The sequence below is a fragment of the Fukomys damarensis genome, unplaced genomic scaffold, assembly GCF_012274545.1.
Source record: "Fukomys damarensis isolate Sample0158 unplaced genomic scaffold, DMR_v1.0_HiC HiC_scaffold_9, whole genome shotgun sequence".
Classification (NCBI taxonomy): domain Eukaryota; kingdom Metazoa; phylum Chordata; class Mammalia; order Rodentia; family Bathyergidae; genus Fukomys; species Fukomys damarensis.
The window spans coordinates 3,375,287-3,390,819 of record NW_022900921.1 but is presented as its reverse complement, the minus strand read 5'-3'; the positions used below and the strand labels follow the sequence as shown (position 1 = coordinate 3,390,819).

The window sequence follows — 15,533 nt, the reverse complement described above, 5'->3', positions numbered from 1 at the left end:
CTCCCAGAGAGCTGGGTTGCAGGTGAGCCCCACCACACCTAGCTGCCTAGTTTTTCTCTTGTGCTTGAATTGGTCTCCTGTTGTTTTGTTTACCATGGAAAGAGGATAGTTTGTATGACTGCTCTGAAGAGAAGTTAAAGTGAATAAGGATGGTGAATAGGAAAAAAAAAAATCAAAAGAACCAGGGTAGTGGCAAGCATATGGTGAACAGGGGGGTTCCAGAGGTATGAACTGTGATGGAACCCAGGGGACGTCAGGTCAGAGCTGAAGGGTTGGGAGAAAAACAGAAGGTCCCACAGTGAGACAGGGCCGCTGTGACTATGACGGGAGTGTCCCTAGCCACGAGCGTGTGAGGCACAGGAAAAGCCAAGTACAGAAGAGCAGAAGACCGGGGCTGCTCGTCTGCCAAGGGGCACGGCCCCTGGGGCTGGGTCCCACAGATGTCACTGACTACAGCCAGGCAGGCTGCTGGTAACGGCAACCGGAAGGCACAACGCAGACCCAGCAGAGGCACCCTACGAGCTTGAAGGTGGAGGCCATTTCAGGGAACCAGGAAAACACCGCATCCGGGCCTCAGGTTCCTCGCCAAGTGAGAAATGAGCAGCCTCCCTCCTCTAAGAGACACAGCCCGGGACTGGTGAGTTCTCGGGTAGCCAGGCCTCCGGGCAGGGAGAGGAGACGGAGAGGACAACCAGGGAGATACCTGAGCGGAGCTGTTCCTCAGTACCGGAAGGGGCTGCCGAGGACCCGGACCAGGATCAGGACCAGCCCCAGCGGGAGGGTGAGCAGGTGGGCATGCAGGGTGGGAGGGACTACAGGCTTCCGGGGCAGGAGCGCTGACAAGGAGGCCAGCACTGGCAGCGCTGGTGGAAGCTTGTCTCAAGGTTCTTGGAATCAGGTTTAGTTTTCTGTGTGAACACAGACAGATGCTCTGGGTGAGAGTTCAAATCCTCATTTTTTTTTTTTTTTTACAATCTGTTTACCAATCTGTTAAATATAACCCTGGGACAAGGTGATTCACCTCAGCAGATCAGCTTGGCTTGGTCTGAACCAGGGTAAAGGTGACAGCTGCTCCAGAAGAATGAAGGGGAGCTGAACGAACAGCCAGCTCTGAGGCGAAGAAAACGACTTTGCCCTGGGTTTCAGCCTCCTCAGAGCTCAGTTCAAGTTGAGGACACAGGGTTGGCTACTAGAATGGCAGGCAGAACTTAGATCTCTCCAGACTGCGTCCCGGGGGTACACATTTTACATTTTTCCTGTTCCTCTTCTCTGACTCCAATTCTGGAATTAGGGGTTGGAGAGTAGCTCAGTGATAAACCTCTTTCCTCGCAAGCTCAAGGCTCTGGCTTCTAACCTTATCACCAAAGAAAAAAAGGAAAGAAAAGAAAAGAGCCAACAGAAAAAAGAAAACAATTACCAAAACCTAGCGTTTAACAGACATTCAATTTTAAAAATATTAAGCTTCTTTATGATTAAAAAATAATATATAGTTATTCAGGAAACATTTGTAAAGTGTGGAGAACTAAGTAAAAGAAGCTAAAACAAAAGTTATCTATTATTCTAACATCTAAACATACTACTGTAGATACTTTAGCATTTTTCCTTCCTTCCAATCTTTTATTCACACCTTTTAAACACAGTTTGTTCATTCATTCATTATTTAGGTAATATTGGCGCCCGTGTGTGTGTGTGTGTGTGTGTGTGTGTGTGTGTGTGTGTGATGTTGGGGGCTGAATTGAATATGAGACTGTGCATGCTAGGCAAGCACACTGCCACTGAGCTATGCTCCCAGCCTACTCATATGGATTTTATTTTACTTTATTTTATTTTTTTGGTACCTGGTATTGAACTTGTTCCTTGCACTTGCAAGGCAGGCGGCAGCAACACTGAGCTAAATCCCCGGCCCGCATATGAATTTTAAACATTTGCATTGTATCACAAACACTTTATCATGTTATTAAAATAATCATTAAACACTATCTTTAAAAGTTGCAGAACATTCCTTGATAAGGACTGTAACTATTTCTGTACTCAGTTTTTTCCTTTCCCTGACCCTTGTCCCTTGCCTTACTCCTTTAGCCCTTTTCTTCCTATTTTACATTATCAGTTATACAATTTGAACCTTATTTATACTTTCAGTTTCTCACACCAGAGAAACTATTCGGTTTTCCACATATACTTAATTTTTTAAATTACAAAAATGCTATAATAAACATGTATACTCCTACTATTTCCAAACCTTTGATTAGCTATGGAGTTAATACTTAAAAAATAAAAACCAGGGCCAGGGATTTAGCTCAGTGTTTCCACCACACACCTTGCAAGCACAAGGACGGAGTTGGATACCCGGTACCCGCCTCCCCCAAAATCCAACAAATAAAACCACAAACCAAGCATTTTAAGAATCTGAAAGCACTGCCAATTTGTTTTCCAAAAAACAAAAAGCAATTGATGTTGCATCAGAGGAGTATAAGAGTGCATATCTCCATATAATCTCATGAATATTGAATACTGCAGCTTCCATGCTTTGCTATTGTGCTACTCGGAAAACGGTGTAGCTGGATAAGGTGTCTCAGACCTATAATCCCAACGCTCTGAGAGCCTGAGGCAGGAAGATGGTAAGTCTGAGCCAGGACGGTCTGGCGAGATCCTGTCTCAAACTAAAACATAAAAAAGGCTGGGAATGTAGCTCAGCGTGAAAGCCCCACATTCAATCCTTGGTACCAGAAGGAAAAAAAAACAAGAAAAGAAAACACCATCACGGTATTCTTTCAATGGGTGACTTGTCAAGCAGAACACTTTTGTGTGCTCATTAGCCAGTGTTTTCTCTTTTGGACACTAATAATTACTTTTCCCTTTCCACTATGACGACCACGACGACGACGATGATGATGATATGTTCACTCATTTACTCAGCAGATATTTATGGGCCAAATACTGTGTTTTGCTTTGCTTTGCTTGCAGTCACGGAGAGCAAAGCCAGGGCGCTGGGCACGCTAGGCAAGGGCTCCACCGCTAGCTGTCCCCGCGCCCCGAACACTTCTGAACGCTGAGCGTCACTGGGTGCCCTCATGGAGCGTACGTTCCAGTGGAGGAAGAAGCAAACAGTGAAGGTGTCAGAGAGTGACAAGTACCGGGAGAAAAGCGAAGCAAGGATGAGTAAGGTTAAGACACAGACAGAAGGGACAAGCACACAGAGTGGCCCCAGGGACAGGGGACTCAGAAGTGTGTCCAGGTACCCAAAGGATGTAGAGCAACCTGAATGAAGAGAGCAACGGAGAGAGAAGGAGGTGGTGTCAGAGGGCTAATGTACAGAAGTCCAGACAGAATACAGCCCTATGAGCCAGTGACCATATATAATTTATCATCCACACTGGGAGACTTCATTTGTTTTCAAACCTGGTTCTTCCTATGCTGCCCAGGCTAGACTCAAATTTCTGGGCTCAAATGATCTTCCTGCCTCAGCCTCCCAAGTGGCCCGACTGGAGATATGCTCCAACCTGCTGAGCTACACTGGGAGACTCTGAGAGTGAATGGTGGGAGAAGGGCTATGGATAATTACACTAGGTCAATAAATATAAATTGGGACCGTCCTGGACCAAGTGTAACAGATAATCTTCCTACGTACTGGCTGTCTGTTTGTATGTTTCTGAGACAGGGTCTCACTATTCATTCAGGCTGACCTTCAACTCCCTATGTGGCCCAGGCCGGCCTTGAACTCATGACAATCCCCCTGCCTCGGCCTCCCTTGGCTTGGGATTCCAGGCGTGTGCCAGCACACCTGGCAGACCTCGTGCTTTTAAATATCTAAGGTAGGGAGCTGTTGGAAGTTTCTGAGCAGAAAAGCAACGTGATCTGATTGAGATTGCTCTGCTATGCTGACAGTAGGTCAAAGGGGAGCAGGGGAAGAATGAACAAGAAGGAACCTGTTAGGAAGCCAGCAGAACCCAGCCAAGAAACCAGAGTCCAGCTGCGTTGGAATTCTGGCCGAAGATGTATGGGCAAGTTGGATTTGGGCTGTGAGGAGAAAGAACAGAACAAACAAATAAAAAAAGGGGAGTTGCCACTTACTGAGACGGAGAGGACTTTAGACAGAAATTCGGAGAGGCGATTAAGCACAAGGCAAATTTGGACTGTTCAATTGGAGACGTGTATTATGTACACGGGGGAGGATATAATGAGTACGCAGTCTGTGAGCTTGGGGTCCGACTCCGTTTTTATGTGGCGGCTGTCAATGTGGAGGAGAAACTTAAAACCATGAGACTGGTATTGAATAGAGGAAGAGAACCAAACACTAAGTTCTGAGCACTCCAGTGGTAAGGAGTTTGGAGACAAGAAAGAAAGGACAGAAGACGGGAAAGGAACAGCTATCGAGGGGAAAGGGAAACCAAGCAAGTGTGGGGTCCGAGAAAGCATTTCATGGAAGACAGAGAACTGAATTTGTCAAACGCCTGGAGGACTCAGAGGAGGACCGGAATACTCATTAAACTCAGAAACATGCACGTCACTGGGGAACCAGAGAAAACTTTTCTAGTGAAAGGTGGGGGCTAAAGCCTGTTTGTGGTGGGTTCCAGAGAAAACTAGAAGGCAAAAAATTGGAAGTAGCAAGCACAAAGCCATCTTTCGAGAAGTCTCGCTGGAATGGGACAGCGAGAACCAAGGGACCAGCAGCCGGGTCGAGAGAACTTTTCAGGGCTGTGGAGGAGCAGCCCTCCTGCCTGCTGAACAAGGAGGATCTCCAGCGAGGGAGAAGCCAGAGGCCGGACAAGGGCTGGAGAGCCCGGGAGCAGGCCCTGCAGTGCGTCGGCGCTGGGAGAAGGGCCTGGGAAGACCACAGGGGCCTCTGAGGGAGGAGCAGTGGCTGAGCGGAAAGACGGGAACAGACGCTCAGGGGCCGGGGTGACAGGGGCTTCTGGGTGCTCTTTCCCCTTCCTCCTCCTAGTTTCTAACGCAGCAGGAAGCAAAAGCCCTCAAGCGGGGGAGTGTGGGACAGGAGGTGCTGTGCTTGTGAGGAAAAGGTCACCCCGAACGACAGGGGAACGGGACAGGGATCTCGGGTCCTCTGGGAGTTACCGATGGTGAATGTGAAGCTGGTCACCAGGGTTGTGTAATTTTTTTCCAGTTTTACTCAGGGGGCAGGCGGAAGTGAAAAGGTGTGTGTGGTGGGTAGGAGTGAACCAGAGTCGTCCCTCTTTAATGTTTAGAAAAACTTGAAGAGCACTTAATGTTTAGGTGCATAAACATTAAAATGTCTACCCATTAAACATAACATTGCCAAGCTGGGTGTGGCGGCGCACACCTGTAGTCCTAGTACTGGGGAGGCTGAGGCAGGAGGATCAAGGTGAGTTTGAGGCCAGAATGGAACTACATGATAAGTCCAAGGTCAGCCTGAACTGCATAGCGACACCCTGTCTCAACCCCCGCCCCCAAAAAACCTCCCAAAAAACATTTCCACCAGTTAGAGCTATATTTTAGTGAAGATAAATATCCAACGGCTATTACCACGAAAGCACTATGGTGAACAGTCCTAGGGAGGAGGGAAGATGCGCGACACAGGTGCCTGGCCTCCCACAGCTGAGAGCAGCGTACAAGGACAGCTGAGCAAGGCGACAAGCGCCAGAAGAGCCTGGCTGGTGGGAGGAGTGAGGACAGCTCTCTAGGAGGCCGGCAGACTGGTGGGGAGACACCTAGACCAGCTGCAGGCCAGGCAGCCGAGGACACACCTGCACTGCCCTCCTCCGAGCATGAATTATTCTAGGATATCCTGCAGGGATCAAAGCAACAATGAAAAATGAGAAACAGCGTGTCAGCGTCTAAGACAGAAAATGTGAACAACATCGGGAAAATATCCAGAGTGAACCAGTGGGGTGGAGCCGCGTGTCGAGATTATGCAGCGATAATCGCTTTTAGGAGAGGTGCCAATCACAAGCAGCAGGTCCAAAGTAGTGGCTGCCCGGCCCGCGGGCAGGCTACATCTCTGGATACGACTGAGGATGAGTCCCTTACCACAGAGCTGCTCTCCAGAGGCCACTGCAGGACAGCACGCAGCTCTAGGCCAGCAGGAGTGGCGGAGCTAAGTGATCTCAGGGGCCGAGCGCAGACCGAGACGCAGCCCCAGCCTCCTGAGCTCGCGGCAATGTATGATCCGCTTTGCAGCCGCCACCTTTGCCTCAGTCGCCGCTCAGTCGCCGCTCAGTCGCGGCTCTGAGGTTCTGCCCGTGCAGAGGATGCAGGGGGATGAGGTGCGGAGGAAGGCCTGTGCCCGGGAAAGGAACAGTTTTAGACTTTCGCTGCCTTCTTTCTCCGCAATCACCCCTCCGGCTGTTGGGCACGCAAGCATTCTCTACCTATCCAACTGGTTTGTCCAGTTTTCCTGATTTTCTTTTTACCGGCAAAATGTATCATATTGTGAGTCAGTTTAGGGAAACAGAAGGCTTTGTCACATGCTCTTAAAAAAAAAAAAATCATAGCAGACAGGGACCGTTCAATAGTCTGCGAGGCATAACAGCTGCAACTGTAGCCAGATCACCTGTGGCCCCTTCTTGAAGGCAGATAGGCTGTGGGACCTACTATTGATCTCTTGCTGCATTTCACTAGCAAAATACTATTTATATCCACCATTGTGATATAATAAGAATATATTTGATTTTCATCCCTGGTTCTTATCCTAGAGCTCCTAAACCCCCTGGAATGTCCTGACTAGAAAGGAGTTCTTTTGTTATTCATCATAAACTCCTTTGATAATTTTATACTAATTACTTATGGTGTGGCCTCCGGAAGGGACCCATCACCAGACCAAGGGACAGGAGAAAAGGACTGGAACTCTGGGTTCACCCACTGACCTCTGGGACGGGGACGCTGGACAGCAAGCTCTGCAAAGCTCTTGACAGAGACCTGACGAGGTTTTGGGATAAAGTGAGCAAGGAGCACATCCTTCTGCAGGTCTGTTGGGCTGTTCATCTGCATCCTGCTTAACAGACCGGCAAGTGTGTTTCCCTGAATTCTGCGAGTCATCCTAGCCAGTATGACTGGGAGGTCCTGGGGGTCATGGGAGCCCTGGCCTTATTGGTCAGACATATGGTGGCCTGGACTTGCAGCTGGCATCAAAAGTGGGGCTGTCTTATGGGACTGAGCCCTTGATCCTATGGGCTCTGACACTCTCCAGGCAGCTAGCGTCAGAATTGAAGTCTTCATTTAGAACAGGCATCTTCTGGAGAACTGTGTGACATGTGGGGGGACAACCACCTCCCACCTCTGTCAGAGAAATACTTTGTATTAGTGTGACGATAGAGGGAAAAGCCTTTTTTCTAACATCCATCCCTTCTTCTCAAAGGAGGGCTGAGACTTAGCTCGGTGGCACCATGCCTGCCTGGCAAGTGCAAGGTCCTGAGTTTGATTCAGAGTATAAAAAGAAAATTAATGTTCAAAAGAGGATGTGACATTTTCTGGATGTGAATACTGTACACAGTGGTCCCACAGAATCCCTGGGAGATTAGTTCTAGGACCCCCCTTGGAAACCACGACAGTCCATCATATGAAATGGTGTGGCATTTGCATATAAACTACACATTTCCTCCTGTACACTTTAAACCAAGTCCAGACGACTTATAATGCCTGAGACAATGTAAGTGTACTTGGGTAGCCATTATACTGTATTGCTTAGGGGATAATTACACTAAAAGTCTGTACCCGTTCAATACAGACACAGCCATCTTAGGTTTAACTGTGTAGTAGTAAGTCAGCAACTGTTGGCTGAGTTTAAGGATTCGGACCCTGTACACTGTATAATCCTCTTTCACATGTACACATCTACAATACTCCTACACACCGCGGTGTTGCACCTGTGTTGAAGCAATGACCTTTTTATTTGGATGGTGTTGGTGTGTTGGGAAAAGAATGTTACTCTATAAGGATTTTGCCAGTTCTTGACTAACATGTTTTCAAGAAATCTTACAAACACATTTCATAGAATTAAGTAGTAAGGAGGACTCTCTGGAAATGTTTGTTTTCAAAAATAAGGGGGCTATCTGGAAAGAGTGGTCCAGAGTTTACTAGACGACAGGCACTTCTCTCTCTGTGGCAAGGTCTGCTTTAGTGTTACTTGTTACTGTAGTCCGTTTCAGCAGGAAAGGCTTTGGTTTCTTCAGGGAGTCTTAGGCATTTGTGTTTTTCAGCTTGCCAAATGCAGAACAAATTTTATCAGAATGCAGTTATTAGAACCTTGGGACTTTCTTCTCTCTCTGTTGAGTCTTTTGATTTTTTCCCAGATCTGAACCTGAAAACACAATTACTGCTAAAGAAAGGGAAATATTCAAGATTCTTCTCAAAGAGCCACACTGAGAAACATTTGTCCAAACAAGAAACAAGTAATTATTTGAAATCTAATTGAAGACCCTCATGAGTATAGATCCACTATTCCACAATTTTGAATATCTGGGATCATTTTCTTAACTAAATACAAAACCCAGAATTTAAACTCATTCACAGTTAAAGTTGATACTGAAGGAGTAACAGTGATACCTCTACTGTCAAACTCAGTTCATTCCAAATCATGTTCAAAAAGAAAAGTTCAAGAACTGGACAGACATATTTTTCCCAATAAAAAAATAATGGAAATCCAAATAATTGGTTCTAAGGCCCCAAAATTATACTTATAAATCTATTTTTCCAGGACTTCAAATTTCATAATTTCTTTCTTTCTTTAACTCCATTGTGGTTCTCAAAGTTTTCCTGCTTTGAGGAAAACTTTTAGCTTTACTGCAGGTATCACTTTCTTTGGATCCATGGTTATCATATTTTATGCACATAAAGTGTAAAAGAAGGCTGGGTGTGGTGACACAGGCCTGTAATCCCAGCACTGGGGAGGTTGAGGCAGGAGGATCACTGTGAATTCAAGGCCATCCTGGGCTACACAGTAAGATCCTGTCTCAAAAAAAAGATGAATGTTTTAACCACTAACACAAGCACTATGTGTTGTCTGGGTGAGAGTGGTGCTTGGACTAAGGTTCTCTCCTTTGTGTCTGTGGCCCTGCACAGGTTTTTTTCAAATTGGACTTTTGGTTTGACTGTCAGCAAAGTTATGAACACTGGACAGATTTTTTTTCAACTTTGCTGTTTGAGCAGAGAAAAGTTCGAGCTTGGAGCCTTTTGACAACCGAGGTATCACTGTATATCATTAGCAGAAAATATAAAAAATGGGTACCTTTTGTTGTACAACTTTTGTCAGGAATCAAATTCATGTATGCATACAAATAGCCTGATTACAGCCAGACACTGCAAACCCTACTTTTATGACCTCAAACTAACCATGTAAAATAGTCCCATATAATAGATGGGAACACTGAGGTTTAAGAAAATGTAAACGTTTTCCCTGAATTAAACAGTGCATGGGGGGTATTAAGCCAGGTAGATTCACCTTAGAATCTCAGTTTCTCCATATTACTAATTTTCATGGTCGTTGTTTTTGTGGAACTATGACTAGAACCCAGGGCTTTGTGTGTGCCCCACAAGCACTCCGCCACTAAGGAGTGCACCCAGCTCCCTCCAGGGACAGACCCAGACTCGGAATCTCCGTCGGCTGCTCCCTGTGTCCTTTGTCACACACTGCTCTGAGTAAGAGAAGTGTTTTCCTAAGGTCTGAGAAGCGTTCTTAGCAAATCACTGAACACGAGGAGGGGCTATGGAAAAGCAGACTTTCCAGCCGGGTCACACAGAAGTGTGGGGCGCCTGCTCGGCGTGTGAGGCAAGGGAAGTACTGGGGGCTGAGCTCTTGAGCCTGTGCAGCCTGATGCTAAATCCAAGTGGGGTCCGGAATGAACTGAGCTGTAGGGTACCCAAAAGGGTCAGAGTTGGCTCGTGTCAAAAAGAACTCCCCCGTACCACCTTGTAGTATGGAAACCAATATTGTATTTTAATTTGCATTTCTTTACTGGTGTGAAGTAATTCTTCACATGCATATTGGAAATTTAACTCTCCTCTTGTATAAACTGCCTGTTTATGTCCTTAACCAGTTTTCCTATTGCGTTGTCTTTTTTTCCCACTGATTACTAAGAGCCTTTTGTATATTAGCCGCGTTAGCCCGCATTTGTATTTTGTGTTGCAAATATTTTTCCACGTCTTATTGACTTTTGTCTTATGGTTCATTTTTGCTTTTAAGAAACTGTATGATTAGGTAACTAGGTATACCAATCTTTTCCTTTACGGCTCTTTCATTTTGACAATATTCTCTGAAAGACGGGCTCTCTTTAGGTTTTCCTGGTTGTAAGTGTAGCTCAGCGGGGACCACCTGGCTACCATGCAAATTCCCAGGGCTGCACCCCAGCACCACAAAAATATTAAAATATAAAAGTATGTTCTCTTCATGTACATTTATGATTTATACTTTAAACTTATTTGTTTTACCTTTCTGACTTTAATCTAGATATACTTGATAGGATTCAATATTCTTATTTCCCTTTAAAAAATTTTTTTTCTCTCATTGAGTTTATTGGTACATTTTAGGTATACAGTCTTATTTCCTTAAAATGTCTGTTTCAACAGCTTTTACTGAATAATCTAACTCCTCCTATTTTGAATTGCTACTTTTTATCACATACTGAATTATTATAATTTCTTGGGTTTTATCTTGAACTGTAGTCTACACCATTAAACACTAAGTTTTTATCCATTACTTTACTTGCTTAACAAATACTTTGTCATCTGACAGACCTGGTCTCTATTTAACATTCTTCTTCTTCAGAACCCCCTCTTTTCTTTTTTTCAGTACTGGAGATTGAAGCCGGGGACTTGCACATGCCAGGCAAACACTCTACAGCTGAGCTACATCCCCAGCCCACTGTATTCTGAGATAGGATCTCAAAAAGTTGCCCAGGCTGCTTAGCTATTCTTTCATGTTTCTTCTTCGTTTGTTTGTTTCATTTTGTTTTTGGTACCAGGGATCAAACTCGGGCCCTTGCACTTGCAAGGCAGGTGGCGAAACCACTGAGCCAAATCCCTGGCCCTTACCGTGCTTATTCTTTAAGTTAATTTAAGTTCCACTTACCCTTTCACTTTCTGCATCTGTTCCAAGGTCTCTGGTAGAGTCACTCCAAAGCTTTCAGGGAAGAAAAGGGTGACAATTCCAATGAAGACAGTCAGACTGCCCATGACAATGTAGGGCAGAAGTCTGTTGTAAGCACCTGCAAACCACCAAACATAAGCACACTGGTTAGACCCAGGCATTCCCCGGACATTCATTTTTTTTTTTTGGTACCGGGGATCGAACTTGGGTCCTTGTGCTTGCAAGGCAGGCGGCGGAACCACCGAGCTAAATCCCCGGCCCTCCCTGGACATTCTTGAGAATCATTTCGTAAAGATGGCAAACAGTATAGGAGAGCAGTTTCAAGTTGGAACATATTCAGAAGCAAAATATTACAATTTCTTCTGGGCAGATGTCCTTGACTGAAATTTCATAATCTTACTAACTGATTTGCATTATCATAAGGTCCTTGTATTCTTTCTGGTCAACAGGCATCTTAGTCACGTGAGTGCGACAGACGTCCCTTTGACAGAAGTCTTTGCCTAGCAGCATTCTTTTTTAAGGTGGAGTTAACTGGAGGCAGGGGGCATCAAGTGGCAAGAGGCTGAGTACGCTGTTTCAGTGACAGGTTGTGGCCGCTACAATTCTAGTGTCTCTTTGCTTTTGCCTGAGCCCATGGCTACAGTGGAAAGCAAGGTCTGCAGAGTCCTGAGACTCCTAAAATCTAAGTAATATGTTCAATCCAATTTAAAGCAATAAATGAAAAGTGTCAGACAGGCTATGTCAAAGAACTGTGCCTGGAATTAGTTTCTCTACTTTATTAGGACAAGTTTGCAGTTCATGCAGTGTACAGTCAGCTTGGGGAGCGGTTACGTGAACATACTACAGCTTGTTCTTTTCAGTCCAGTTTGTACTTGTACTTTTTGTACTTGTCGATACTACGTGTTAGCTCATGTTACACTGTCTAATGTTTACCTTGATTGGGATTAGTGAGTTCCTGCACAGGGCACATCTTTATTCCTTCATTTCCCTTCTCTCTTCCTCCTCACCCTTCACTCTTGTTCCCTTGGATCACTTATCTATGGCAAGAGATCCATTCCCTTGTACCTTTCTAGCCATCCTTTATCACTCTCTGTGCTCTGTCTTACTCCAATGAGAGATCTCACTTGGTATCTAAGCTTGTGTGTTGGGTTCATTTCACTCAACATTTTATTTTCCAGCGGCAGCCATTTTCCTACCAACGTCTCAAGTGCGTCATTCTTTATAGCTGAGTATTGGGAATTCGTCTCTTTTTGCAGCATTTACACATCTTCATGGGTATGTAACTGGAAGAGTCATTCCACTGCTTCTCTATTGTGGAACTACTTAGGGGAATAACAGATCCCCATCTTCCTCCCTTTTTGCACACATAGAGTATAGAGGGAAAATACATCCATACACAGTATTCTATCTGGCCCAAAACACAAGAAAAAACATTGATCTGAGGCATTTCTGAGACTTGTGTTGCTAACCAGACTAGCTTTTGAGGTGTGGCTCTGGGGCTCCCCCAACTGGACTATCCGAATATAGTTAAAAAATATAAGGAAGCACGTAGAAGGGAACACTCCTTACACTGTAATACAGTATAATATTATTGTTCGGAGCAGCTGTGCACAGTAGGTTTATATTAGGAATGTATTTCTCTGTAAGGATTTAGCATGCATCTTTTATGAGAATTTACATGTCTTTGGAGTGTGTGTGTTTGAACCAGTAATTAACCAACAGATGATTAGAAGAACGGAGTGGGGGGGCCTGCGTTTCTCACCAATGGGGTCCCTGGTAGGGAGGAGACGTGGAATGCTGGGTCCTACCCCCACCAAACATCTTGGGAAAGCCTCTCTGTGCTATTATTCCAGATCGATACATTTGATTGTATAAAAACTAAACGTTTTTGCATTGCAGAAAATAATAAAGTCAGGGCTGGGATTTAGCTCAGTGGTTCTGCCACCTGCCTTGTAAGCACAAGGTCCCGAGTTCAATCTCTGGTACAAAAAAAAAAAAAAATCATAAAATCAAAATGCAAGAGACAAACTAGGAAAATTATTTACAACATAGACACAGAGGCTTTCTTTCCTTCCATTGCAAAGAACTCACACAAATCCAAAAGAAAACGATGAAAAGACCACTAGAAGAATGGGCCGTGAGCAGCGGGCTAAGGAATCTATGAAAACATACCCAGTGACATTTATAATGAAGGAAACAAAAGCAAAGGCAACAGGGCTGTGCATTTTTCATAGGACAGATTAAATATGACTATTTCAACATTGGCTAGATCCCATTGATGGTAAGGGTATGGGGAAACAACCACTCTCATCTACTGATAGCTGGATGGAAAATTGGCACAATACTTACAGTTCAATTTGGCACTATTTATGAAATTGTAAAAAGGCATTCTCTGTTGCAGAAATTTCACTTCTTTGAATCGATCTATGAATCCAAATATATGTAAAGAAATGCATGAAGGGTGTAGTGGCACAGGGAAACGTGGGTTGCAAAGTTACAGTACTTGTACAGATTGAACATTCTATATCCAAAATGCCTGGAGCCAGAAGTGTTTTCAATTTCACAGCTTTTTGGGTTTTGGAGTATTTGCATAGACTTTACCACATGAGCATTCATAATCTGAAAATCTGAAACCAGAATGTTCCAAAATCTGAACACCAACCTTCAAAAAGTTCCAGATTTTCAGATTAGGGTCATTTAACCTGTAATAGCAAAAACGTGGAAATGGTCTAACCGTCCATTCACTGGAAACTGGCTAAATAAATTATGCATATACAGGTATTGGAAGTCTATGTACTTACTAAAAACAGAACAAAAGAGTCTTAGAAACGATATTCTGGTAACAGTGTTAAGTTTTAAACAGGTACAAGCAATGTGTATAATTTTATTTGCCACAAGGAAATGTCTGAAGGGCAATTCACCAAACTCTTAGAATTGGCTTAGGTGATTTGGGGAAGTGGGGCAGAGTGGTGAACTTGGACTTTCTCCAGTATTTCCTAGGAGGTTTGAATTTTTCACCATGAAAATCTACTACCTTCATAACGAAAACTGATTTACAGGGAGAACATGGATGGATGCACCTCACCAAGGTAGACGAAGTAGGGAGCGATGATGCTGCCCACCCTGGAGGCCATGGAGGCAATGCCCACAGCCATGTTCCTGACCAGCGTCGGGTAGAGCTCTGCGGTGAAGACGTACAACATGGAGAAGGCTGCGGTGACCCCAAATTTCCCCAACATCACCAGGCCAATGGACAAGAAGTTGTAATCTAGAAAAGAGATCCACTGTATTCAGGCATGCCTTGAAGAGCGATTATAACTCCTTTTGCTTTGATGGGGAGTTTTCATTAGCATAAAGTATTCCCACAATAAGGTTTTCTCTTCAAATGGCCTGACCATTGGACTTGGGCAGGGATGGAGAGCATGGCTGGCTCTGTACTCTGTCCTCCTGTTATTCTAGAACATTAATGTATCCGCTGACCTTCGCCCATTTGTTTTTTATGTGTTCTAACAGTTTCTTGGGAAGTTGTTAACATATTAATATAGCTAAATTTAATCTTTAAAGACAGGCCAATCATTTTAACACTCTTCTTTATCATTAAGAAGTATGTTTCTATGTATATTATTGTGTATATTGACTTTTTGACTTAACATTTTAATATTATAAGAAAGACAAAGAGGAAAATGGACATTTAAGTTCCTTTGTGTGCTAATTAACTACTTAAAGATTCACACCACAAAAATCACCAAATTTATTCCAGAACCACCAGACACTACCAATGTTAATACCTGAATATACACTGCAGAGAAAAGATTTGAAAGTACCAAGAAATTTGGGAACACGAGTATGACTCAGAGAGGGGTCCAAGAGTTTATGGTGAAGAAGATAACCAGGAAACTTACTCTCCTTGTGTGGTTGGTGATTTCTTATTCCCAAAGCCACTTCTTCCATTTGAGAGGAGCTGTTTCCAACACAGGAAACTCCAAAGTTAGCTCTCACCTCTCTTAACTGGCCTACGACCGGCTTATGACGTACAGGCAGCGTCACCAAAGAGCAGAGATGGCAAGTAGCCCTCCGAGGCGCGGGTTCCAGGCAACTGCTTACCTGCAGGTACCAGCTGAATTAAGAGGAGCACGCCTCCTCCAAAGCAGAGGACGCCTGCGATGATGTAACGCCTGGGCAGCTTGCGCAGTAAGAGCCAGGCCAGGACATAAGCTGGAACTTCAATCAAGGCAGAGAGGAAACAGTTCAAGTAGATGTCTCCATGTAAATTAGGGACATTGAGAGACAGAGCAAAGTAACCCACCGAGGTTAGCATCCTGAAAGATAAAAACAGAAGACAAACATGGAGACCGCATAGCCCAACTCACTCCAAACTTTAGTGATCTATATCTTACTGTCCTCTAAGCAACCACTGGCTACAGGGAGCTATTTTTTTTTTTTTTTTTTTTTTTTTTTTTTTTTTTTTTTGGGT

The 15,533-nt window shown here is 44.4% G+C and overlaps 1 protein-coding gene across 5 annotated transcripts in view; it reads right to left on the bottom strand.

Annotated features, from left to right (window-relative positions):
* Nucleotides 1-867: 867 nt before the first annotated feature.
* Nucleotides 868-15,533, bottom strand: part of Slc22a4 (solute carrier family 22 member 4) — a 60,734-nt gene continuing 46,068 nt past the window's right edge. For 2 of the 5 annotated variants that reach the window (XM_010639843.3, XM_019209859.2), the window contains exons 7-10: nt 15,164-15,378; nt 14,145-14,327; nt 11,042-11,177; nt 7,526-8,275 (exon numbers count right to left, since the gene is read on the bottom strand). In XM_010639843.3, the coding sequence (XP_010638145.2) occupies nt 8,200-8,275; nt 11,042-11,177; nt 14,145-14,327; nt 15,164-15,378 (610 nt within the window). In that variant the 3' untranslated portion in view covers nt 7,526-8,199. Of the gene's footprint in view, nt 1,355-7,525; nt 8,276-11,041; nt 11,178-14,144; nt 14,328-15,163; nt 15,379-15,533 lie in introns of those variants that run through there. The other 3 variants (XM_019209860.2, XM_019209861.2, XM_019209862.2) reach the window with 3 other exon arrangements.